Below are 26,974 nucleotides of genomic sequence, written 5' to 3' on the forward strand. Positions count from 1 at the left end.
GCCTCTCAGAAAGGAAGCAATCCCTCAGCAGCTCGCTTGGCCACCTGTCTTTCTTCAGGAATTACTTACAACGAAGCTTCGTCCAAAGGCAACCTGTCTGAAGAGATGTGGTCAGTGAAAAGATCCATATTATGCCATCATGTCATTGCTGTCTAGCAGACGAGCATGACATGATTGGGGTTTGAGGCCATGTTGTGCTTACCTCCATGCAGAGGATTCTGCAACGCTCCCCTTGAGCCTGATGGGGCTGTCAGAAGGGGTGAGGGGTGACTCTGTGCAGGTTGGAGTTGGCTCGTGTCACTGCCAGTATGATGTGGCCAAGGGCAGCAGCAGTTGCACATGTCTATGAGTACCATGTTCAGGCTCTTGTGACAACCAAGGAGCATTTGGAGAGTGGCCCTAGGGACAGGAGGGTCAATCTGGAGAAATGGCTCAAAGTCAATGGTGAGATAGCTGATGTTTTGGTGAGTGAAGAGAAGGGGACAGCCTGTAGCACTTGGTACTTCCCAGATGGAGGAAGGAAGCAGAGGGGAAGGAGTCTGTGTGGTCATCCAAGGGACATGGATGGCGAGAGCAGTGCCATGGACAGACATGTCTGGGTGGACCACAGGGTGTCTTACCAGGACACTCAAGGCTGTGCCAAACTACCCAGGGCTTCTCATGGTGCTACAGCAAGCAGACGTCTCAGTAAGGGGTTTGGATAAGAGATGGGGTGCTGGCTGTGCTTGTAAAGGGGCAGAGGAGCCTCCCAGCTGCCTGTCTCTGCTGAGGAGCAGGCAGAACAGGGCAGAGCACCACGCTGGGCTGCCCGCCCTGCCTGCCCTCCCCTGCCCACTGCTGGTCCCTGCCCGCTCCTCCCACCCATCCCAAGGGACCCCAGGGGCATGTGGCTGCTCCTGCTCCCCACAAACCCACCTGCTGCCCCTCACCAACCCCACAAAAAGGCCAGGCCCAGGCAGTTGTGTACAAAACCTGAAATAGTTTACTTTGCTTTCTTTTTTTTTTTTTTTCCTTTTTTTAAACTTTGCTCTAGGTTTACTTAGATTTTGTGAACTCGATACAAGAGCATTTGATATGAATCGGTAAATAAAACACCGTCATAGATAGATAGCCACAATAAACTTTGTTAGAAATGTACATGTTGCGAAAAAATAATAATCATAATAAAAAAAGCCGGTGCGACGCCCCGGCCGGGCGGCCCTGTGGCCCTCGCCCACGGCCGCGGGTGGTTCTGGTTCCCCGCGGGCGCCGCACCCCGGTAATGTGTGTATATAAACAAAGCCCATAAGAAATGTACAAATATAAAAAGCTACAAACATTAATAAATTACATCGTCACAAAACACAGAAACACTCCACAAGGTGCTAGTAAAATAACTTGTCTCCCTCCCTCGTACAAGAAGTTACGCAAAGAGCTGGTACCGGCGAGCGGCGCCCCGGAGAGACTTTCCCCTTATAAAAACCCGGCGGTGGTTATTCCAAAAGCTATGTACAAGCTACATTCTAGGAAAAGGGAAACGCAGCTACACGGGGTGGCGGAGGCTGCCTGAGAAATGCACCCAATGCCCCATGGCTCCGGCCCAGCCCCGGCCCCTGAGGCTGCAGCCGGGGGCCAGGGTGACCAGCGCGCTCCTCTGTGACCAGGATTAGTAGTAACTTTTTGCAGCTAGTCACTCTCAGCACTCTGAGAAAGGACATCTATATTAAAAAATATTTATAGCAGGATTCTGTACACTCCGACCGCTGAAAGTTAATGGGATTATTGTGGTGGTGGCCCGGAGCCTGTTAGCGGCTCCGCCGCTAGAGCAGCAGCTTCCCGTTCCGGTGGATCTTCAGGATCTTGCCGAGCCGCTGCTTGGCCGTGGCCATCCCCTTCTTCGTGCGCTTCCCTGGAAGGAGAGCGGGGAGTGGGGTGAGGGCCTGCTCCCGCCAAGCACCATCCCAGAACCGGCCCTGTGTTGGTTGCCTCCATCCTCCAGAAGCCCTCCCACTCTGCCCAGCATGGGGGGAGCACGGCCTCTACCAAAACCCACCGCTTACCCACACACCAGGACACGTTCCTTGCAGCACACCCAGCTCATGGTGGAGGCTCAGGTCATCCCTGTTTTCTGCGGGGGCTCCTCCTGCCTCTGCAGTGCCAGCCCTGCTCCCTGTGCCCTCACCAGCCCTGCCAGCCAGCCTGCCTCCCCACACACACAGACACACACGGACACACGGAATCACAGAATGTCCTGAGTTGGAAAGGACCCCCAAGAGTCATCGAGTCCAACTCCTGTTCCTACACAGGACAACCCCACAGGTCACCCCGTGTGTCTGAGGATGTTGTCCAGTCTCTTCTTGAACACTGTCAGGCTTGGGGCTGTGACACCTCCCTGGGAGCCTGTTCAGTGTGCAGCACTCTGGGTGAAGAACCTTTTCCTCATGTCCAGCTGACCCTCCCTGGCACATGTTCCTGCCATTCCCTGGGCTCTGTCACTGTCACAGAGAAGAGCTCAGCCCTGCCCCTCCTGCTCCCTGCAGAGGAACCTGCAGCCCATGAGCTCTGCCCTCAGTCTGCTCTGCTCCAGCTGAACAAACCCAGGGACTCCAGCCGCTCCTCACACGGCTTCCCCTCCAAACCTTCACCAACTGCGTAGCCTCCTCTGGACACTCTCCAGTAGCTTTATCTCCTTTTCTCCTGTGTCCCCAGCCCTGCACACAGCGACGTACAAACTGGTAGACCTCATGCTCAGGACTCTCCTGTGCTCCATGCAGAGAGATGCCCTGAAGTGCCCTTGGTGCCCCCAGCTGTCCCAAGACCCTCCACAGGAGGCCCTGAAAGTGCTCTGCTCCCAGCAGGTCAGCCGCTCACTTTCCGGGCAGATGGCTCTGTCCCTCCTTCAAGGCCTGAGCTACACCACAGGCAAGGTGTGACCCACGTGCCAGGTCAGGCTCCCTTCATGATGCCCTGACCGGGCCGCCCAGCTCACCGGCCAGACTAGGGTTCGGCTCCATTCAGCACTTCCTTTCACATCTTCCACTGCCTTGGACCTCTTTCACTAATGCCACCATTCCACCACAAACACACAGTTCCAGGCAAATACCTTCATGCCGCTCCAGTTCTGTAGACAGCCACAGGTGTTCGCAGCTCCTGGCAGGACCTAGTGCCTACCACAGAGTCCTCTATGGCACATTCAAGTTACTCTGGTGTTTTACTGTTTGGCAGGATGTTGTGCATCACCTCTAATTTGCTCCACTTAAATGCAGGGGAATGCAGGAAACATCTGCCATGTTGCCTCACTTTTTACATCAGGGCCTCTCTTACTCTTCACACTACACAGTGCCTGTCCCACACACCTGCCTCTGTCACACTTTCTGAACAAAGTTCTAGCAGAGAATAGGAGGTCCTAGCCCAGACTCCAGGACAGCCTCAGCTTTGTAATGCTTTCCCTACAGCAGACAAGCGGCCTCTTCCTCTCTCTTGGCTTGTGGTTGTGTAGCTGTGTTACTCCCAAGGTCTGATGTTCCTCCACTCTCTTGTGCCAGCTCCCAAGTGAGGTTTGCAGATTTGCACTGCCCTACACTCGCTGGATGGGCTGTCCTCAGGTATACATCAGCACGCACTTCTGGACAAGCACCACCCGCCACAGCAGAGTCTGACCTAGCCCTGGGCAGAACAGCCACCACAGATGCATCTTTCCCTGGACAAGGCTTCACCAGACAGGCTGGACTGTGACCTGACCACTGCAGGTGTTCCTCCAGAGCCCCAGGGCATGCTCAGGAGCACGTCCAAGCATGGGATCCCTCACACCCCGCAACAAACAGCGTAGTAACAAACACATATTTGGGCCCACGGCGCCAAGACAGCCAAGACCATGGGCCCCATCTCTGAATGCAGAATCACAGAACGTTAGGGATTGGAAGGGACCTCAACAGATCATCCAGTCCAATCCCCTGCCAGAGCAGGAACACCTACATGAGGTTACAGAACTCTCTGACCAGAACTGACCTGCCAACACATTTCTACATACCCACGACACACAGAACACGTGAGGGCCCTGCAAAAGGCACAGATTACACGACCAATTCACCCTTCCCCATTCCTACACCATAACCCCCGGCGTTTCCTGGTACCTTTGGCGGAGGCATTGTTCTGCGAGGATGATGAGGGTCTCCTTTGTGTAAGGAAAACACCAGGTGCCATCGGCTGCGATCCCCTGTTAGGCTGGGCGACCCCAAAGGTGCTGGCCCCTGCGGTGTACTCGTGATCTGTGAGGCTGCTGGCATGTGACTCCAGCTTCGGCTCTGGTGAGCTGCCTTCCTGACCCGCTTTGTTCACGTTGCTGGTTGACAGCTTCTTTTTGGTATTTTTTTTCTTCTTGCCTTTTTGTTCCTCCTTTAAAATGACAAACATGAAGCTCATATTAATCCCCAGAAGACCTTTAGCTATGGCAAGGGCCAGTGGCGTTGCTTAGGGTCCTGATACAACAAAAACCCACGAAGCTTGCCATGTACACACTGCTCACGGTTTGTTCCAACACCACCTCGCTCACAGCTCTCTCTGCTGCACACACACGTTTGCCTTTCTTGCAGCTATGTTTGTACTTTGTGCAGAACCTCCTGGTAAGTCTGCGTACACCGTGGCGAGCAGGAGCCAGCCAGGACCCTGCCCTGGGAGACCAGCATGGTTTGGCATGAACAAAGTTTTCGATGTTCCACAAAAACTGGCACCTCCCATCTTCAGATATCTTCATATGCTTTCACAATAGCATGGAGGATATTAAACATCCCACAGATTCACAGACTCTGCTTCCTGCTAGGGCACAAACATTATCTCTCGACCTGCAACTGCACTTACACACACGTTCCATGAGAGCAGTGATCTAGCAACATCCTGTTTCCCTTGCCTACCTTCAGTCTGCTTCTTGATGAACCCTGCTACCAACCTTAGAGTTCTTCTACTCAACTGCACACATCACAGAAGCCCAATGCCACCAAAACCTGCATCTCCAGCGACTGACCAAGGTGTCACACCAACCTTGCTCCAGCAGACTGTGTCACCTTCATGCCTCACGGTGTCACACTTGTGGGGCCTATGTATGTTAGCACTTAGCATCTATCTGACCTCTTTGGAGACCAGACACTGATCAACATCCCAAGTGCCACAATATCTTTGCTAAACTGACCCGTAGTTACCCACAGTTCACCCAATCTGTAGAAGCAAATCCTTATGCTTCCCAGCAGGCGATTTCCACTGACCAGGCAATCACAGCAGTCAGACTCTCAAAGACTCATCAATCTGCGGTTCACACATTCTCCTTTGGGGCAGTTCTGCTCGTTCACTCGTACTTCTCTATGCTTCCCATACACCTCTGCGCTGCGGCGCTGTCAGATATGCTGCGGACACCATAGGACTTTCCTCCCATTTATTTCCCCCGAGACTGCTGAGCCTTGTGTCACTGGCACGACCAAACACTGAGGAGGACTGGCACTGCACTGCTGTTTGGGCACAACTCTGCTGCGGGGAGACAGGGCTTTCATTTCCTGACAGCTACGGCTTTCCAAGCAACCTCACCTGCTGTGACAACTTGGCGGCAGCAGCGGCAAGTCCAGTTTCAATGGAGGCGACTCTCGTGCCCTCTCGCACCGGTCTGTCTTGTCGAGGCACCGAGGGGCCCACTCGTGCTACAAGGAAATCAGATGTGGGTGAGAGGTGCAGAAGGTGCCCGTGTGAGCAGCACAACAGCACACGGGGCAGTGAGGCTTTGCCCTCCGCAGCAGGGAGGGCCAGGGATGCTGCAGCCTCTGCCCTGCCTTCCCCGGGATGCATGTAACAGCAAAAGGTGCCAACAGCCTCCAATGACAGTGGTCTGGGGAGAAGCTGCCGATAAAGATGTGTCACAGCTGAGTAGCTTCCCTGGCAGCTGCAGTTCCTGAAGCCAAAGCCACAGGAGGTTTCTGCTGACACTGCAGATAGGAGCAACTCCAGCATCCTTTCCCAACGGATGGTGTTAACTACCCCTTCAGCTGGGAGTGGACATGCCATGCCACCAGCTGAGGAGACACGGGCTGCTTGTCACACGCATAGCAAGCTGTGGAGACCCCCCTGTCAGTGGGCCACATCCAAGTGGTCTAAGGACCCCCTGGCCTGTCACTGCCTCTGGTGAGCTGCAACAAAACCACCCTTGCAGCCCACCGGCTTTGGCTGAACCTGGAGGAGACTATTCCCACACCCTCTCTCATTACTGTTCACACAGTCAACACCTAAAATGAGAGCCATGGCTACTCCGCTGTCTGGGGTTTCACTGTTACACCACTGGTAAGGTGGCCACCAATTGCTCTGTCACCAAGAGTGTGAAGAAAAATAAGCCAACAACCCACCCAGAAGTGACTTTTTCCTGTCAACCAATCAACGGATGATGGTTGACACTGCTCGGGGTGAGCCCCAGCACGTGATATCACCTCCCAGTGCTGGAAAGGATTAATTAGTCCTTCACACGATAAAGAAATTGCTATTTGTGGTCTTACAGTTTCCACACTCCTTGAAAAATGGCTGTGTTTTCAGGCAGCTTCATGACTTGGCCCGAGTCTGGGCAGCACAGACCATATGGACTTACCTGTTGGACTGTAAGGGGCATCATCTGAACTTTTCCTTTTCTTTGATCGGGATTTGAATACCGGATTATCTTCATCTGATTCGAGGGAAGGGTAAACTACAGGAGGAAAGAAAGGCAATAGTTTCAGTGTAGGAAAGAGCTCTTATCCTGCACAGAGGCCTGTGTGCTCTGTACAGTGTGGTGGCATCACAGCTGGAATAGCAAGGTCCTTCGGTGGCGCCACTGAGGGGTGACACAGCTGCAGCAATCAGGGGACTTTCTCCTGGCTCTCCTCCACACACTACACTTGGGAGCTGCTGTCATTAAACTGTGACAAACTACTTTTAGGATACACAGTGAAACTTCTCAGCCAGGAAAAATCAGTTTTCCTTCTGGCTGTGGAGCAGCAGCACAGCCAGAACAAACACAAATGTGTTTCCTTATCCCAAGCTAGACCGGTGCTGAAGAACCACCACTAAGGACTTCAGGCAGCACGGCACCTTCCTGGCCCCTATGGCTCCTGAACACGCAGGTAGAGAGAAATAACAGTGTTGTTCATACAGACCTGGAAGACTGCTTTCCTTGACTCAGAGTATCCAAAAGATGAACAGGAACCATTCTACCAAAAGATCCTTCAAAATCCTCTAGGATAAACACCAACTTAACTGCCTAAATTTTGACCCAGCCTTTACTATGAAGTTTCTGTATGTTTTTTCACATGTGTTTGATTATCTTGCCATTTGTGACATTACTGATGATGTTGAGCCAGTGTGTGCCCAAGCGGCCAAAAAGGCCACCAGCATCCTGGCTGGTACCAGCACTGGTGTGGCCAGCAGGCCCAGGGCAGTGACCGTCCCTGTGCTGGCACTGGGGAGGCCAAACCGTGAATCCTGGGGGCAGTTTTGGGTCCCTCATGCCAAGAAAGGCCTTGAGGTGCTGGACTGAGTTGAGAGAAGGGAACGGAGCTGGTGAGGGGCTGGAGCACAAGTGTGATGGGAGCGGCTGAGGGAGCTGGGGGGTTCAGCTGGAGAACAGGAGCTGAGGGGACACTTTCCGATCTCTGAACTGCCTGAAAGGAGCTTGGAGCCGGGGGGAGTCGGGCTCTGCTCCCCAGGAACAAGTGCCAGGAGCAGAGGAAATGGCCTCAAGTTGCTCCAGGGGAGGTTGAGGTTGGATCTGGGGAACAATTTCTTCCCCAAAGGGCTGTCAGGCACTGAAACAGGCTGCCCAGGGCAGTGGTGGAGTCACCATCCCTGGAGGGGTTGAACATGTCTCAGGGACATGTGTAGTGCCCAAGTTAGGTCATGGTTGGACTCAACAATCTTGAGGGTCTCTTCCAACCAAAATGATTCTATGATTACTGTGGCATTTGGTCATTGACACTAGAACTCTGCTGATCAGATGTGGCACAAACAGAGCCTCTGGACACTGAGCCTGCTCACAACAAAGACTGTTCATTTGCTGGCAGCACAGACATAGAGTGAGCAAATGCATGTAGTGCACTCTGAAGGGCTGGGCAGCCTTCTGCAGCACGTCACAGCATCTCTGTTTTGCCTTGGCATCTCTGTCAATCATGTGAAAACACACACTCCACTTTTCCAGTCATAACCAATGATCTCTGACAGCCATGCCTGTCAGGGAGATTTAAACACACACATAGACTCTCCTGTTACGCAGCATAAACCTTGACCAACCTCTTGCTCTCTTTGGGGCTTCAGGCTTTCCAGGCTCTATCAGTCTTCACATGACTAATTTTCTTCATTTCCTCACTACTTATATTTAAAAATGCTCCTGCTGGTTATTACGGTAGAGCTGATATAACTGGTGCAAACTAGCTTCGTGCTCATTTCTGCCTCACCTGCTTGCATCCTCTGCCCACAGTCAAAATAATCCTGGATCCAAATACAAATTCAACTTCTCATTCAGCTAGATATTTTATTGCTATAATACAGACAAGGACATTTCTGTCATAAGTACGAGTACCTGACACACATTTTTGGGACAGTTTCCTGTTTACTGGCTTACTGCTGCATTTTCACTGGGCTTCCATGCTTCTTAAGATCTTCTGATTATGACATGCCTCAAATACCGTCTACCTGGATGACCGTATCACCACCGGCTCTGTAGTCAGTGCTTCATTTTGCTGTGCAGACCTTTTGTTATTTGCACTCCTCCTTACCAAAATACCCAGTCAACTTCAATGTGACAGCAAGTGAGCAAGCATATAATGAGAAACAGAGCAGGTATTTTCAAAGATCCACAAATATGTAAATGTATATCCAGGCACACAATCACTGCTTCATTTGTACTTACCATAATCTGAGTCTTTAAAACAGGCATCTAAATGGTCCTGATCTTCATCGTAATCTTCGATGTCAATGCTGTTCTTTGTGCTTTTCTTCAGTAACCGCTTTCCCGCATTTTTGTTGCTGCCACCACCTGTTTTTTTAGAGTTCTGTGTGGAGATGGAGTTATTCTTTGCCTGGTTGGTACCCCATGACGTCTGGAGGCAGGACTCTGAGGACTGAAGGTTTGCCATGGACAGCATGCCCTGGATCGCTTCTTGCGTGCTGGGGGAGGCAGGTGGCTGGCTGCAGGGAAACATTGAAAACACGAGAGTTGTTAGCGACTCCAGAAAAACACAAACCCCGCTCAAGCAGTTGACTCCTTTCACTTCACGGTGTTGCTAGAAGAGATTTCCTGACGGCTGTCCTTTGAGCAGCTGGGCATGCCACCAGTGCTAAGAGCAATATGACAGACAGCACGTTAGGTCTCCAAAGCCCATCACAGCATTCCCAGCAACACGGTGCTTCTCCTACTGACTCTGAGGACTTCTGGGTCAGTGTTGGAGCGGGGTGTCACGGTGGGCTTCTGCTACACACTGCCAAGCAAGCAGAGGAAGAATTGGAACAACTGGAAGGAAGCTCATGATCACAGGCCACAGCTCTCACTGGGGACTGCCACCACCCCAGCATCTCCAGTTTAAGAAGGATGAGGAACTACTGGAGGAAGTCCAGTGGAGAGCTACGAAGACAATGAGGGGATTGGAGCATCCTTCTTGTGACAAAAGACTGAGAGAGTTGAGCCTGTTCGGCCTGGAGAAGTGAAGCTGAGAGGGGATCTCATCAGTGTTGATAAATATCTTGAGGATGGGTGTCCAGAGGATGGACCAGTGGTGCCCAATGCCAGGGTGAGGGGCAACAGGCACAGACTGAAACACAGGAGGTTCCATCTGAATAGGAGGAGAAACTTCTTTGCTGGGAGGTGCCAGAGCCTGGCCCAGGCTGCCCAGAGCGGGTGTGGAGTCTCCTTCTCTGAGACATTCAAACCCGCCTGGACCCACTTGTGTGATCTGCTCTGTGACCCTGCATGAGCAGGGGTTGCACTGGGGGATCTACAGAGGTCCCTGCAACCCAGCCAGGTTGAGGTACAGTGATCTGCTGGAAGTACAACTTGTAGGACACAAGGAATTCCAGAGGTTTCTGCAGCACATTCGGAAGGTTCCCTGCTGTGCATGTGGGATGGATCGATTACGGGAGATGCTGGAAAAATATGGACTGGAGGGCTGGACTCTGGGGTGGGAAGTAACCTTGCTCTCATTGAACCCGTTTTTTGACATATTATTGCTAGTTGTCAACAGGCACAACACAGCTACCGCAGAAATACATTCGTACAGGGTAGGCTGAGGTGAAACGATCCGTAAATTCTGACTGGCATGTACACTTAGCAAGGTGGGAAACATGCTTCCCACAACACAGAAGAATGATAACTTCATCAGAGAATGTCAGATATTAATACTGCAACAGGCAGAACACATTGTCAAATATTTCCAGGACTTTGGAGTTTGGGCGAATAATGCAATGCAAAAAAACCTTGCTGTTGTAATGATTTTTTTTTCACAGTGATGCAATAGAAGCCACTAACACACAGTATTTCCCAGGTAAATTAACAGTACCACATTGCTTTTTCTTATTTGGTCTTACTTTAATCCACTTTAAACCATTACAGGACTCCAGACAGAGTAACATCTAAAATGTAACGGGAGTTTTTGGGTACTAATTGTGTTTATAAATAATCCTGAAAATGATTTAAGACTGGTGTTAGCAGATAGCAACTCAATGAAGAGAAGAACATCAAAAAACTTATTTAGGAAAAAGACATTTTAACTCCTTCATTTACCATGCCAGATGCCTTAGCCTTCTCCCTGTCAGAGGCATATTTTGTAGCATCTATAAGAAATTAACATATTTTCTCTCAATTTTTTTTCCCCAACCAATTGTGCAGGCACGGGACTCTCAAAACACTGCAAACAGACCATCAAGCGCTGACCACTAAATGGGCAAATCAGAGAGGAACTGCCTTAAGCAACACATGCTTTAACAAATAAATTGCGGAATCTGATCAAAACCAGTGGCTCTAAGAGTCAAACCACAACCTGAATGTGTGGCTGAAATGTCTCCAAGAGACAGAGCTGCACTCGGGGCAAAGTGTTTCTCATTAGGGCATGCACTCGCGTGCACTTCCACTAGAAGTATTTCAGGTTTCTAAGCCAAATACAATTAAAGAAGAATCAGGAAGCAATTTCTAGGCTCTGGAAGTCCATATCCCCATTCTGTAGCTTCAGCAATGATTAAAAAAAACCCAAAAAACATACTTATATAAGTAAACTATCTGTGAGCTACAGCTATGACTTAAAAACCATTTAAAATCAGGGTGCGAGCAGGAGCAAAGCAGCCAGAAAGCTGCTGTCCCCTCCCAGCAGCTGGCACAGGCCCTTCCAACACCCCGCGAGGTGGCACCTGGCGATGGCACAGGTCCTGCCGTTGAACTGCAAAGCTGACAGCCGTGCTCTCCTTCCCTCAAGCTAAAAATGATGGTGTGGATGAACAGGGACAAGGACACTTTAACAAACTGCCGGGTAGATGTTTGTGCCTTTTGCAGTGGGGTCCACTTCAGCATAGAATCACAGAATAGTTTGGGCTGGAGGGACCTTCCCAGTTCCCCCAGTGCCACCCCTGCCATGAGCAGGGACATCTTCACCAGCTCAGGTTGCTCAGAGCCCCGTCCAGCCTGGCCTGGGATGTCTCCAGGGATGGTTCATCCACCACCTCTCTGGCCAACCTGGGCCAGGCTCTCACCACCCTCGAGGGCAACAATTCCTTCCTCATGTCCAGCCTGAATCTCCCCTTTTTTTCAGTTTAAAACCATCACCCCTTGTTCTGTTGTAACGCACCTTTCTAAAAAGCCTGTCCTCAGCATCTTGCACAGACACCTTTTTTGGGATTTTATTGTTCGCATTTACTCTCGTAAAGACAAGGACACGTGATGGAGAGGTGAGTTTGCTGTAATAACGGGTTACCACGTAGCAAGCATCTGTTGATTTTCAGCTGTGTAGAGCACAGGAACTGAACAAGATCCTCACTGGAACCACCCTGCAACACCAGTACCGTGCGATAAAGCCGGGTGCAGTCACAGCTCGGTGCACAGACAAAACCCCCACTCAGTGGCCAACAGGGCATGGCCTGGTGCCACCTGAGCGACCCATGGGGCTGAGTTGTGGGGAACGAGTCCAAGGTCACCAGTCCCAGCTCACACTCAGTGGAGACCAACAGGCCAGGCCTGTACCCACAGCCAGAGCTCCCAACTCTGCTAGTGAGCCACAAGCATCGTCAGCACCAGCTCCTGCCGGTCTGCTGCTGCTCCTGAAACCGGCTGCATGTCTTCATGTTACTAATAGAGAGACGCATCATAACAGAAGGGAAAAACTGCTGTTAAAACTCATCGCAAGCAGAATGTCCTCCAGGTCTGAGCAGCCTGCAGCGTTGGCTGGGACAGTGTGACGAGGAGCAGGGAAGGGTAACTCGTGTGAATTCTGGGGTTGTCATATGCAGGAACAGGAGTTGGATTCTTATTTCTCTTATTATCCTTGTGGGTCCCTTCCAAGTCAGGACATTCTATGATGCTACGATTCTATGATCTCAGTGAGAACCCGAGGAAGAAGACACTGGTCTGTATGGCTCAGATGGCTTTGTGTTCTCCATGCAGTGCTCTTTGGAACCACTTGTTCTGTTGGGTTTAAGCCTTGGGACCTCAGTGTCCCCAAACAACAAGTAGTACCCTCACCGTTCCTTCAGCTACGTTTCAGAGCTTTCACATTGCCCATGTTACCTTCCTAGACTTGACACGAGCAGCCTTTCCCTGAGAGCACGTTCCAGAGCAGGCGGCAACAGGCAGAGAGCTGTGATTGTGACAAGAATACACACAATTCTGAACAGACAGACAGAGGTTTTACCTTCTCTGGCCTCTGTGCCATCTGGGCACAGGAATGATCCCAACACCCTGAAGTTAGGAGACAACATGATGCAGGGAGCCGGTGCCTCAATTTTCACAACCAGTTCTACTACTGCCATCCTCTGAGGGTCCAGCATCTCTAGGCAGATCGTCTCCTTCCTTCCATAAGCAATTACTGAGCCATTCACCTATAACCTTATTTTCAGAAATTCAGTTCATTAATTTCAGTAAAACATCACTCATGGAGGGGTGGCTTTCTCCCCATTCTCCATGCTGCCTACACAGACAGCTGGAGGTACCGAAGGGTGAGGGGACATGAGGGACAGTAAACGCACTAATAGCTCACCTCGTCTCTGAATAACTATCACCCAATCTCATCTTAAGATTAGAGGGAAAAATAGATAATGGCAAAGGAAAGTAACACACTGAGGGTGGCCGAGCAGATAGAATCATAGAATCAGAGAGGCTGCAGAGTCTCCACCCCTGAATACATTTAAACGTCACCAGGGTCATGCCCTGAACAAGCAGGTCACACTTTACATCTGTCTGTGCTGTGAGCAGGCGGCTGCTCCAGGTGACTTCCCAAGGTCCCTTCCAACTGCTGTTACTCTGGAATACTTCAAATGACAACCACTGAAATACAGTTGTGCATGTAAGGGGAAGGCAATACACGACCATCCTCTCTCGGTGACAGCATTTCCCTGTCATGTCTGCATTTCCCCTCACTCTACCTGTGGCCAAAAGCAAATGAACCACAAAGAAGAAGTGGAGCTGAGACAGTAATGACTTATCAACGTTTCTGAGAAGTCACGGTTGTATAAAACTATGGAACTCAAATAATTTCAAGTATGAAAACAGTATTTCCTTCTATTTTTGAATCAGACCTGGAAACAACAAATAGTTTTGCTCAGCTGAAGATTGCGTGACCACCAGTCCCCTCCAAGGTTTTTTCCTTATTCCATTTTGATTCTGTCAGACTGTTCCCACATTTATAGCAGCCTTTCTGCAGGATCTCTGTCTCATCATCCCTTCCCATTTCACCACCACTGCCACAAGTACGGGAGACGCAGCTCTCTAGAGCAATCTAGACAATGCCATCAGGGCTTTCTTTTGGGTCAGCTGTGAATGACAGTCTGGTATTTCACAGAATAAAGTTCCCCACAATTCAGATAAGGTCATTATCACAAAAAGCCCTGATCTGATTCCTAAGTTAATTCTAGGGTGCAGCAGCTTTGTCTGACAGGGCTCCACGCATCCCACTTCAGAGCTGGTCTCATCGACAGAACCGCTGTGTGAGCGAAGGAGATTCCATGGAGACCTACTTGCACTCCTGCTATGTGGAGTATCTACAATATATATATATATGTCTACATATAAATGCATACATATGTCTACCCTTTATCTGCCTTACAAGTAGAGAAAGATGGAAATTGTTCTTGAGAGTCAGACATGACCACATTGGCATTATGTTGTGACACAGTGTGTTTGCATATCACATTTCTTCCATTTTTTAGAAAAAACGCATGTTATTGCCATTTAAAAAGCCTAGCATAATTATGAAATGAAACATAGTAATTTCGTTTATCAGGAGCTTTTTTCAATCAATCTGCAACACGCACTGCCAAAGCCTAATTGTTTATACAAGAGCCAAAACTGATACGACACATTCCCCCTGAACTGCCACACACAGTGTAGCAATTCGTGCAGAGTTTAGTTATGTGACTGCGTTTGCGACTTTGATTTCACAAACCACAAAGTCTACGAACACACTGGGTACAGAGCCCAGGCTGAAGGGAGGAGAAATGACAGGCCTGAGTCCTGCTCCATGACCACATGGCACTTTTAACCCCTTGGAGACAGCAAAACACACCTCCCAAGCAAGGAAGAGAAGCTCTGAGGACCATTTCTTTAACCTGTTTTTCCCCTTACCCCTGCATTTCTGCACATTGTAAGCAGGCAGCAAAACATGTTATACATGGAATGATTAGCAGCATAAACACGGCCAAGGCAAATTTCTTTTAATTCTTACAATGGTTGACAAATTTTCTTTTAACAAACTTCAAGTATGGTGGTCATACTACATTGGTAACTTCATTCCCCAAGTTAGATACACCTCACTAACCAACCTACATGTCTAATTACCTGCCAAAATGTAAGTGTAAATTTGACATAAACACAAGTTCCACCATGCACCATTACACAGAATGAAAAGGAATTCACAGGAACAGCCAAATAGACAACAAGTGCCAATGTGACTATTGCTTTTGCGCAGCAGCTGCAGAGTCAGGGCCAAACCTCAAGAGATCAGAAAAATATAGAACCACTTGAGCTGAGACAACCAAAAAATATGATGTTTCCTGGGAGCTGCAGACACGTTGGTACCTCTCCCCATGCCGCCTGCAATCACAGGAGGTGGCTGGCTGTTCAGATCAACCACTCCTTGCTAGGGGGAAGGCAATAACAGAGGAAAAACAGGACTAAATTGAGATTAGATTGCTTTCCTAGAAATGGCAGGCTGGTCAAGATAAGCCTTTTAATGATATGCAGTGACTGTGTTACTTGATTTTAAAATCATGGCTTTTTTCACCCCTGTTAAGAATGACCAGAGAACACACACAGCTCTGTTCGGCACTGAGATGATCCTCGTCACTGCGCTGCAACCAGCCATAAACTCTAAATATTGATGCACAAAGGCAAGCCTGCCCCGCAGAGCTGCCTGGTACCTCACAGTTGATGTACCCTGCATGAAGCCAGCCTATATTTAGATCTGTTTTAATCTTGGGCATCCACCTAAGCTCTGAAAGAGACAATTGCCTGATAAATGGAGGAAGGCTGAACTACAAGATGCTCCTGGTTCAGCAACACTCCCTCCTTTAGATTTCTCTGTAGCTCTGGCACCACATTGCAACCTTAAAAAATTCTATCTTCTCTCTCAACATCAAACAAACTCCTTTTTTAAACCTTTTTTAAACTCATTGATAAAATTTGCTTCTATGGTTTCCCTTGATAATTTATTCCACATGTTCCACTTTGACCACGGGGTGTATCTTTTGGAATTCTTAGTTAAGGCTTTGAACTTCCAGTCTTCCCCAGGTTTAGATAATATCCTCCTCTCTGAGGGGACCCTCTCATTCCAGTTTAACAAGTCCTTTCCTATTTGCAAGCTGCACTTTTCCTTTATCTGCACACCCAACACCCAGCAAGGTGGGTGAGGACAGCACCTTGTCCAGCCCGTTCTCTGCTCTCATATCACCCATACACCTATTTCTACCTCCTCCACAGGTTCTGTGGCTTTGTACAACCAAGGCAGACACAGAGAAAACAGGGAGGAAAAAGATGCTCTTGGGGTACCCCCGAAACCACTACACGTGGGATCTGGCTTTTCTGCTCAAAGCAGACTGGTTTCAATGCTTTGCACATATAAAATTGTGCAACACATCCCACTTCCACACGACGAGATGAATCGGGAGCAGGATAAATGCTGCTTCAGGCAGCCAGCCTGGAGAACCAACACACCCTGCCTGCCTGGGGAAGGTGGCTTTCAAACCAAGGCAGAGTGGAGATGGACCTGGCTGATGAAAATGCCACACCAGAACAGCCTTACTACATGGTTCATGTAATTTCCCACATCACTGCCTCGCCTGCCATTCTCACCTTGCAGAGGACAATTCCTTTGTTTGGAACAACATGCCAGAGGCCAGAAACTTGTGCCAGCATTTACCAGCTGCCCCCAGCTCCCAAAAGTGCAAAGGCTGCGGTCCCTGTAGAGCAATGGGAGTAACTTCTGGTTTTCTACAGCCAGGGAACAAATCATTCAAGACTGAAGCAGCAAAGATCTACTTAACCAACAGACTGCCAGGGAGCACAGGGCATAAGATACAGCAGTTCACATCTTCAGCGGCATTCTACACATGGAAGCTATAAACTCAGCTGATGTTAGAATCAGTGAATCGTTTTCGGTGGAGGAGACCCTTAAGATCATCAAGTCCAACCCTGGCACTACCCCATGTCCCTGAGAACCTCATCTCTGCATCTTTTAAACCCCTCCAGGGATGGTGACTCCACCACTGCTCTGGGCAGCCTGTTCCAATGCCCGACAGCCCTTTGGGGAAGAAACTGTTCCAAATATCCAAAATCCCCTCCTGGGGCTTTATTCCTAAGGTTTGAATTAAGCAAGACATTTCCCTATGTGAAGATTCCCACAAGCTTCCTTCTAAACAACACACATACTTCTATTATCTAATTGCCCTACTTGTATTTTAAGCCTGTAGAGAGTGCAGCTAGTGAACCCATACATTCATTTTTAGATGGGTCCAAACAAAACCCTTGTTCCTGACAGTTCTAAACTGTGAGATGTGAGTCTAGGAACCATATTTTCCAATTTCGCCTTTCTTTTCCACTGCTCATTGTTTGGATTACTAAAAGAGCTAGTGCTGTACCTTATTAACCATACTCCAAAACATCCAGTAGCACCTTCAGTGTCCACCTACAGTTGTCCCATATGAAACACAACCAAGCCCAGGCAAGCACTTCCATTTTAGGTGTAGAAGCACCTGTGAAAGAGTTTGGGTTTTTTTCCAAGTCATGTATTTTGGTGGGGAGAAAGACTGATGATCAAGGGTGTGCAGGAGGGTAGAGGTAGACAGCCTACTATTTTCTTCTTTCAAACATTCAATATTCAGGGAACTGTGCAGCACTTTACAATGCCTTATGGAAGGAATGGTGGTCATTTAGATTACTTTATTACATTATTACTATATTAAAAAACATTATTCATGCCCTCAAGCTATATTCATTCAGCTCTCTCTTCCTTTTTAATGATTCATCTATCACAGTATTATTGCTAAAACGGATGTTCAGCATTTACAGATGTGAAATGCCTCTGTTTGTTTAAAAGACACCACTAAAATCTTTCCCACACACTTTCCGCCTCTCCCTCCAGATCACAGGATAAAGGAGAAAAAGCAGTTACTGAGCTGCAAAATTTATTCTCTCTCTTACTTGCACACACAACACCACAAAAGAACTATTTTAGTTTATGAGTAAGAGGAAAACGCATCCCTTGGTACATACCTGTTGGTGTTATACTCTAAACCCCCAACTTCCTTGCTTGCCTGCAAAAGATCAAGAATTCCTGCTGAACTTCCACTCTCTTTCTTTACTTTGGAATTGCGCCCTGGCTTTGCTTCAGTGTCAATGTGAAGCAAATCTTCATCTGATGAGTCGTCGCTCTGCAAAAGCAAGGGAGAGGCTCAAAAAAACCCGGGAACTCACTAAGTCAACAAGAACAGCACATTTCTGCAGCCTGCTGCTCCTCCAAAGACACAAGGCTAGCATTCGTAGTTTGCTTTCATTAAAGCAATAACAAAATGACAAAAAACCCCAGGTATGCAGTAAGAATCCATTTCCTCATAGCCCGTAGACGTGGTGGGTTTTCCTTTCCCCTTCCAACCCTGGAGAGTCAGCTTTGAGATCTGATCCTGCACATGGAATCAAACCACCAAGCAGTTTCCAGGTGTTGTGTTGCCTTCTCAGCCCCTGCTCCTGTGCTTGAGACCATGGCCTGCATTGCAAAAGATGTGGGCATGTGGCCATGTCTCTGTCAGCCCCAATATGCATCAGGGCATAGGTTTGTATCTCTCAAGAATATTAACTATTAATTCAGCCCCAGGGATAGCCCCACATCTGCCATCCCTACTGCAAGAGAACACAAAAATCTGACAGAAGAATGGGACAGACCAATTTTGGAGCAGTCTAGAGTATAACAGAATTTTTTTCCCCATTACTGCCCTGCTTTCAGGCCTAAATAATCTGCATCCTTATTGCTTAAACTGCAGGAACTGGTCTCCCTCCTTACACTTCTGCACACAGAGACACCAGGATGGTTTTCCCATGCACGAGTCTTCAGACATGAAGTACTGCACTTGCTCTTGAACATCCCCGGGCCAAAGGAGGATGAAAAAGATTCCTTAGTTCTCATGGCCAAACATTTCAGTCGCCTACAGTTCTGTGTTAACAAGCTGGTTTGCTTTTTCTGACTCTTTCAAATATTATAATATGAAGTTTTACTAACAGTTGAGCAAAATATTTAATTTTAATGGCATTTAATTTCCAGCACTGAGCTTCAATGCTAACACAGAGCAAACTCAGGTCTGTGCTTCTCAGGTTCCTGCAGGTAATAAGCTACCAACAGGCACCTTGGCATGGCCACAAGTTAGGGACATCCTAAAGTGTCATGTTGAGTCACGAGCATTCTAGATGTGAGCCCATAACGGGCAGAGGGAGATTCTGCTGACAAAACCTTTAATTGCTACACAGTAGGTATTAAGGGCCTCCAGTAATGTGAAATGCCAAATGACATGAGCTCAGTTGTATGAGCGTTACTCTGAGTTCCATCTGCCAAACGTGAGCGTGGCAGTTTAATGACCAGCATTCAAAGCCCATGGAAATGGGGGGACAGACACAGGTCGGGAGCACAGCTCAGGACAGACCCCTGTGCCTGTCAGCCATGCAACATCCAGAAACCTCCTCCTGAGCCTTCCCATTCCTTCTGTCACTCGCTCCTGTTCTCACGCTGCGGTACGACCGCCACGCTCCCCACGCACGCCTGCCAGCAGGCCGGAGGGAGTACAAGCAGTGTGAAGCCCAGAACAAAATTATGCTTCGTCCTTGTGATGTCTGAGAGGCCGTGAGAGCAGCCTGCACGAAGGCTTTGCCGCTGCCATCACAGCATGTCAGACACAGACAACGGACACTCGCTTCTGAGAGGTACAATAACACCCATACCTTGTACGACACTGACTCCACCTTCGGCTTCTTCACGGGAGTGTGCTGCACAGTGTCTTTTTTATCTGCTAAAACTGAATTAAAACAAAACAAAACAAAGTCATTGATCTTTTCCCTTCAAAAAATCACACTACTAAGCCATAACTTCTAAAGCAATTCAAATTCACTTATATGTGACTGACACTTAAGACATGGTTTTCTTTATTATAAATCACATAGATTTTGAAGACTAGTTTTGGATAATCAACACATAAGATTTGCTGCACAGATACAGACAAAATAGGAAATATTCTTACAGGGCAGTTCTCTTTTTGTAGTGTTTTTCTTCCTTCTGATTGGAAACTCATCAATTTTTAGTTCGCCATCGTCTGACACATATTCATATTCATCTCGTACAGGTTTTGCTTTATCTTCTTTAAAATTCTGCAGTGACCCAAACACACTGGTGTTCAGCTGCGTTTTGACTCCCTTTGAACTGAAACAAAACAAATTATAAATCAGTAACAATGCGTTGACCGGAAAACATTTTGTGAATTGACAGAGAGGAAGACAATGAGCATCTTCAAGCAGAAATCTTATCCAACTCGAACACTTTCATAAGTGCCACAGCAATTCAATTACTTTTACAAACACATTTCTCTACCTACAACTTATATCTCCAAATACGATGCCAGTTAAAGTAGCCTTAGTGGGCTGAAAATAAATCCTATATTATTTAAAGCCATCTCAAAGTATATCAAGATATGCATAATGCACATGCAGCATGGAATTTTGGCATGCAGAGTTCATGTAACAGTTTTTAAAAATTGTACCTTGAATAGGATCTGCACAAAAACCACTTGATATAACACAATTAGTAACAACCTCAAGTGCCAAAACACAAGTCATTGCCGTTATGGCCAATTATAGTGGGTTCTAAGTAAAATAAAGATCTAGAGCAAAGAACTTTTTGACTAAATGTGTCTTCCACATTGACCAGAAAAGCAGATTTTCACCTTCTTGTATTAAAAAACCCATAAATAATTACAAGACTTTTTAAACTGCTTTTTAATTGACGTGTCTTGTCCTATTTTCTACTTACCCAAGCAACTTCTTGTTTGAGAAGGAGAATGTAAATTTGTTGTCCTTATTCCCTGATCCAGGTGTCTTTTCTGACTTGTGTTCCTCTTCCATTTTCAGAAGTGAATCAGGTTTACTGTTCTGAAAGGCAAAAATATCCAAAACAGAACAATAAAAGCAGTTAAATGAGTTGTGGTTATTTTGGATTCCTATGTAGCCTTAGAGGATCCATTGATTTATATGCAGAGAAAAATATGTTCCCCCAAATGCAGTAAGTGATAGAGGATTATACTCCTCCACAGACTAACGTGGGTTTTAGTTCAGGGACTCATCCCCATTCAAGAAGCAATTCAGTACCATTTTAAGCAGTGTCTGTCACAAACACAATACCAAATTTCAATATTGCACTCTTAAATTGCTACAGACTGAGGTTAAATACTCAAAATGCCTTTAGTGAATCGGCACACGAGTTAAACACGCTGCTCCTGAGCGGCGCGGGGCTGAGGACACGCGCCACCACGCACAGACGGCGGCATCGCGTCCCCAGGCTCCGCTTGCTCCCGTCACACCTTCAGAACAGCTTGAACGATGAATCCAATCACTTCGTATCAAACTCATTCAGCGCAAAGGAAGCCTTTCATTGTTTTTTAAGCATCACCTTAATGTTTTCGTAAGCTGTACTGGCTGTGGAATTAATTGGTACATATTGATCTAATTAACATTAACCGTGACTGTATCTAACACAAAAAATGTCAATGTCTCTAATGTTAATGATTCAAGATTCTCGGTAGTTTTCCCACATGAAAAAACAAGTGCTTTTGTTTTGTTTTAAGGAATTGTTTGCACATTTGTCATTAGAAATTCACAACCAAGGCTAAATTCAGACAGTTATTTCTGTGAGAAAGCCTAGTGTCACCATGTTTTAAATGGCATCTGGAGAAAAAATGTTTCATTCTGTGAATGAGTTTTACTCACCCTACATTAGCTCTCCAGGAAGGCAAGCTTTTAATTAATGGGCCGTAATTCAGATTTCATTAACTCTATTTTTATACCCTCATTAGTTATTGATTTCTCTGGAACTACTCCAGACTTCACGCCGTATGACGAGGTTAAAGTAAGAACCACAAGAGATCAGCATTGAAAAACCTCACTATTAATAGCGTTCCTACTGGCTTTGCCAAGGATGAGGATGGACAATTCAAACATGCTTTTGAAACCCACCACACACACCTCCTTTATCAATGATTACTTGATTATTTTCTGCTCAAAATGTTTTCTTTGGGAACTGAAAAAACCTCTGCTGAGGTAGACTTATGAACATTTCTCCACCCTTGACACATCATTACGTGGCAGAATCAGCAGCAGAATTTAACAGGAGACATTACCTTATATTTCCATTTGGCTTCTGTTTTGCTTTTATTTTGCTCTCGAACTTCAAATTTCTCCACCTCATTCTGCTTACTAGCAGGTTCCTTATTTGGAACACTTAAAACATTCTTTGCAGCCTGGGGAAAAAGTCAGCATGTACTCTTAATGAGGATGGAGTGCTGGCATGTTACAGAAACACATTTTTCATCTGGAATATAACATGATATATTTTTGAAAACTCCTCTTTTGATTAATTCTTTTTGAACCCAAATATGAGATTCAATCAAATATTGCTGCTTCAGAGAATGCGGAAGACTAGATGCATTTCTCTTTGATAGCCCAACAGACAAGGTTACTGTAAAAACATGCTGAGCTCCCTGCCTATTGCTCCGTGGACAGGTTTTGCAAACTCCATACAAACTACTAGGAAATTCAGAGACATTTTAGAAAAGGCTTATGGATACTTTTAAACATTATTCTGTCAGTGCCTCAGTGAAATCCTGGCCTCTACTGAAGTCAGCAGCAAAAGTAACGTTGACATCAAAATGAAACTTGCCCTACATGGGCAAAAATGGAAGGAAACTATTATTTTATCTTCAACCGCTCACTCTAGAGCAAAATTTCATGCAAATCAGCTTCAGAAATCAGTTCCTTCATCTCTGATAACTGATTATGGAAATGAACGAGTGCTAATAACACTTGAAATAAGAATAGAATAGTTCAAGGGCCAAAAAAAGCGCCATTATAAAATGTCTTTTAATTTTCATCTCGCCTCAGTTTGGGCAAGCAACTGTCTGCAGTTTGCCAGACTCAGCTCCAATCAGCAGGTTTCTTGGAGGCTTCATATGAAAACTAAACAAGCAGTCAAATCAAATTGAACAGTCACGTAACAAAAGGGCGGTTTTACAGCTACAAAACTTCCATTTACTTCAGTGGAGTCAGGGTTTCACGCTGTGTTGCTCATATTATCTTTTTCATGAGATCTAAGGAGTGATTTTACCCTTATTATGGCAAGAGAACAGGGAGAAGTTAAAGTACGACCCACCTTCCCTTTCTTTGGCGTCTCAATCTTTGTCAAAGCCTCCTTGGTATGCGCCTCCAGCAGGTCGAGATTCGGGATGGCTGGTGGTGGGCTCTCTTTTGCTTTCTTGCCTTTCTTTTTGCCTTCTCCCTTCACTCTTGGTGTTTTGGGAGGTTTAGGGGGTTTGGGTGGCTTGGGAGGCTTCGGGGGTTTGGATGGCTTGAGTTGTTTGGGGGTTTTCACAGTTTTGGGAGTCTTTTTTTTAGGGAGCTTTTCTACAGGTGGGGGTGGAGGTGTCACTTGGACAGGTGATGGTGCCTCCTCCTTCTCCACAGGACAGATCTCCTCAGTGTTTGTGTTGGCACTCGTGTCTGCTTTGCTGGCTTTCGAAGCATTCTGTAGTTGAGCACAAAACAGGAAGGCATTGAGACCCATCTGTCCGATGTTTGATATTCCCCTGCACCCTCCCGTTCCTTGGGGAAACAACCCCCAAAGATTCCCTGTTCAATAAGGGGGTAACTGCATCCACAGGTCGGGCTGGCCAGGGAATGACGAGAACATCACAGGAGCGCTCACCACTAATTTTCACCCCCATGTTCCTCAAGCACAAGTTTGGCCTGGAGAAACTCCACTGGCTTCATAAAGAACGTAACTCTCCCCAGGCTATACCATCAGGTACAAACAAACGCATCAAACGAAGGGTCTTTTGTTTAAAATGCTAATCAGCTCAAGCACAAACTATTTCCATTTAATTCAGACGTGACAAATGTAGCAGAATCATGTTTCATGCCCTTAGGAAAAACAAGCAGTGAAATAGCTGCCCAATTAAAATTAACACTGTCTGGCTAATTAAAATAAATTATTTTCTGCTTATCTTGCCATTCTGAAAATCAGAAAACTTCAATACTACATGAAAGAGGATAAAAGGACAAGATAGATTTCAGTTTTGAGGTCTTAGGATACGGTAGTAAAGGGATGGAATGTAACAATGTCCCCTTGAAATAACTGAACTAGTATTGTCACCATCGCCATCCCCACTAAGTGGAATATGATGCCAAACTTAATGGATGAACCTCCATGCAACCTCCTTTTTTAGTTTTTTCTTTGGTTGGTATTGTTTTGGAGGGGTTGTTATAATTATTATCACATTTGCTATAGCAACTCTACCTACAGGCCAGTGAAGAGCAAGGGAAATTGGGACAATGTACAGACTAAATGTCCCCAGCTCAGCCAATGTCATTGACAAGACCAATGAACTAAAGGACAAGGAGATACGACACAGGGAGCTTGATCAGGGGAATAACAGTGTTGAGTTCTATTATACTTTGAGGTGCAGAGTAGAGAGTGGGGAAAAATGATTCATTTATTTCCAGTCATCCATTGTATAGTCTAGATCATTACAAGACCCAGAACATCATTAATACTATGAAAAGCACACAAACCTCACTTAATCTTATTTCTTTGGCAAGGTCCTTGATAAGCTGTGCTGGTTTGAAGTTTTCTGGTAGTTCATCTTCATGCTCTGCTAAGGCCTAAAACAGAACAAAGCAAGACTGCTGTTTCTGTGCATGTTTTCGGAAAAATGTTTTTTAAAACCTCATTAAGTGACATGCCAATATTTTTCCTATATACTGAAATCAATACTGACTGCATCACTAGTCTAAATAAGGAAAAAATACCCTTTCTTCCCTTTCTGGATATTACTGTAAATAGTTGCCCTGACAGAACAACAAAGCCTTTTTCAGATATTATTGCATTTTTACATCACTTTGCACCCCTGTTATCTTGGATTCTGTGAGAAATTTGTTTTCTACATCTGTGAGGAGAAATTGTCCTAGGTTGGTATCAGCAATGAGTATAACAGGCATGTACCCCGTCAGCAGAGTGGTTTGGGAGCTTCCTGCCAGGACTAACAACATTTTCATTCACGTGTCATGTTATAACACTCAAAGTTCAATGTGACCTCAGTGCCAACCCAGTCTGACTTCCTTTGACTCACTACTTCTCATCTGCACGGCAAGTGGAAAAATAACCAGGGTGCCATGGAGAAGAGAGTTCCACACCAGTCAGTCCTTCCACAGGAACCAGGGAGCAGTTCTGGGTTCAGGCTCAATCACCAGCTTTGTGCAGCAGGGAGCAGCCAAGTCTTTGACTCCATTTAAATCTGGGACAGCCATCAGCCGGCTTAACCATGTGCTCAGCTGCTCATTCCTCCTTAAAACATCCAAAAACCCAAAAGCTACTAGTTCCCCATTCACACTTTATGATTGAAGGGCCTGTCTCCTGCAGCTAATCCCTCAAAACTTTAGGATCAACACACACAAGAATATCACTTCTGAAATGGCTGCAGCAGGAAATCCAGGCTGCAAACCCCTTCAAACCTTCTCTCCAACCAGTATGTATTTCCTGGCTCAATTAATGTGTTGATTTGCAGGAACTGGGCACCTTGTGCACACAAAAATGTTCTGGACCTTGCTCACATACACAATCTCTGCTAAATTGATTTGGCACATGAAAATGCTCAGAGTCAGGGAGAACACTGATTCAGAATCCTTTTGGTTGTGTGCAGAATTGGCTTTTTTAAAACTCAGGTGGCACCTTTTTTGGGCTGACTCCTCATGTTGCACCAAGAAATCCCAAATGTCACTCTCCTTCCTTGTTCTCCCAGGCTCTTCTCTTTGGGATTTCAGAATAAGCTGTTGTGCTATGGAGATACTATTTGCTCTCTGTTCCAGTGACGGACAAACCTGAGGAACACAATACTAGAAGATCTCCTACCTGTTTTTTAGTCCATGACCTGAAAGCACCATTGAGAATTTTTGCTCCTTGGAGTAAATGAGCAGGAGGTTGTTGCCCAGCTTTATGCAAACCTAAGTAGAGGAAAAAAAACAATGCTATTGAAACACGGATAGCTAAAGTTGTTCTACATAAAGTCTTCAATTTGAAAAAGTTTCACTGGGAAAGTTAACTCTTTGAAAGCCGGTCACCACAAATGAATCCCTGTTATAATTTGATGGTAATAAGGAGTATATTTACTGCATCATCAATCCAACTCAGCCTTCCTATACTGTGCTCCTGTAAGTTATGTCTACACTGGCACTCCTTCTGCTTCCTTTCTTGGTCCCATACTCAAGCTAGCTTCCATGTTCTCACATCCTAGGCTGTGGGAATAAAAAGGTACTGTCAGCGGCTCTTTTGTTCTGACTGAAAATGCAAGTACCGATATGCAGAAACAAAGGTTATTTGGGGCAATGCATTTCACTTCTGCATGAGTACAAGTTTGCTTAAACTTTTCCCCTCATTCCAGTTTTTGTTGAGAGCTGGTCACAAGGGCCCCCTTCCTGGTGACACTCAGAGGGACTTGCTTATTAATCAGACGCATTTTTCTCATTATAAAAGGATCTGGTGGGTGTCTCTAGACACATTCTGTAATAAAAGAAAGAAAGGCAAAGAGCAAAGAGAGCCCAACTCTGTAAAGAACATACACACAGGGATGTTTGGATCAACCCTGAAGGAATCTCACTAGGAAAATTCTGAATTTCACATAGAACTTCGCTTTAATTCTCAATGCTCCTGCCAGCCACACCTCTGACGCTGCTGTGGCCCCGTGTGTACATGACCTGCCCATGGACATTGCCCAGATCAGCAGAATGCCGGGACAAGGACGTGCTGCTCTGTGCCCCAGGCTGACAGCGCGTGTAGTTCAGTAGGTTAAACCAGTGAATGAACCCAGATTCAACAGACTAAAACGTTACAACATTATGTACCTCTGAGGCAACTCAAGCGCATTTTACAAAGCAGATGAAGGACACAGGTAAGAGGGAAAGTTAAGGCCCTTCCTAGAGCGAGACGGCAGGATAATAAGGGGAGAGCTG

General features: G+C 46.6%; 1 protein-coding gene across 3 annotated transcripts in view; it reads right to left on the reverse strand.

Annotated features, from left to right (window-relative positions):
- Nucleotides 1-991: 991 nt before the first annotated feature.
- Nucleotides 992-26,974, reverse strand: part of PHF2 (PHD finger protein 2) — an 81,532-nt gene continuing 55,549 nt past the window's right edge. Inside the window, exons 10-22 of one of the 3 annotated variants that reach the window (XM_065845710.2) lie at nt 25,878-25,969; nt 24,542-24,631; nt 23,124-23,495; nt 22,096-22,215; nt 20,733-20,851; nt 19,948-20,126; nt 19,652-19,725; nt 17,939-18,096; nt 8,888-9,165; nt 6,596-6,691; nt 5,554-5,663; nt 4,113-4,374; nt 992-1,888 (exon numbers count right to left, since the gene is read on the reverse strand). In XM_065845710.2, coding sequence (XP_065701782.1) covers nt 1,800-1,888; nt 4,113-4,374; nt 5,554-5,663; nt 6,596-6,691; nt 8,888-9,165; nt 17,939-18,096; nt 19,652-19,725; nt 19,948-20,126; nt 20,733-20,851; nt 22,096-22,215; nt 23,124-23,495; nt 24,542-24,631; nt 25,878-25,969 — 2,039 coding nt within the window. In that variant the 3' untranslated portion in view covers nt 992-1,799. The remainder of the gene's footprint in view (nt 1,889-4,112; nt 4,375-5,553; nt 5,664-6,595; nt 6,692-8,887; nt 9,166-17,938; nt 18,097-19,651; nt 19,726-19,947; nt 20,127-20,732; nt 20,852-22,095; nt 22,216-23,123; nt 23,496-24,541; nt 24,632-25,877; nt 25,970-26,974) is intronic. The other 2 variants (XM_065845711.2, XM_065845712.2) reach the window with 2 other exon arrangements.

Source organism: Patagioenas fasciata, chromosome 10, assembly GCF_037038585.1.
Source record: "Patagioenas fasciata isolate bPatFas1 chromosome 10, bPatFas1.hap1, whole genome shotgun sequence".
In the NCBI taxonomy this organism is placed as follows: domain Eukaryota; kingdom Metazoa; phylum Chordata; class Aves; order Columbiformes; family Columbidae; genus Patagioenas; species Patagioenas fasciata.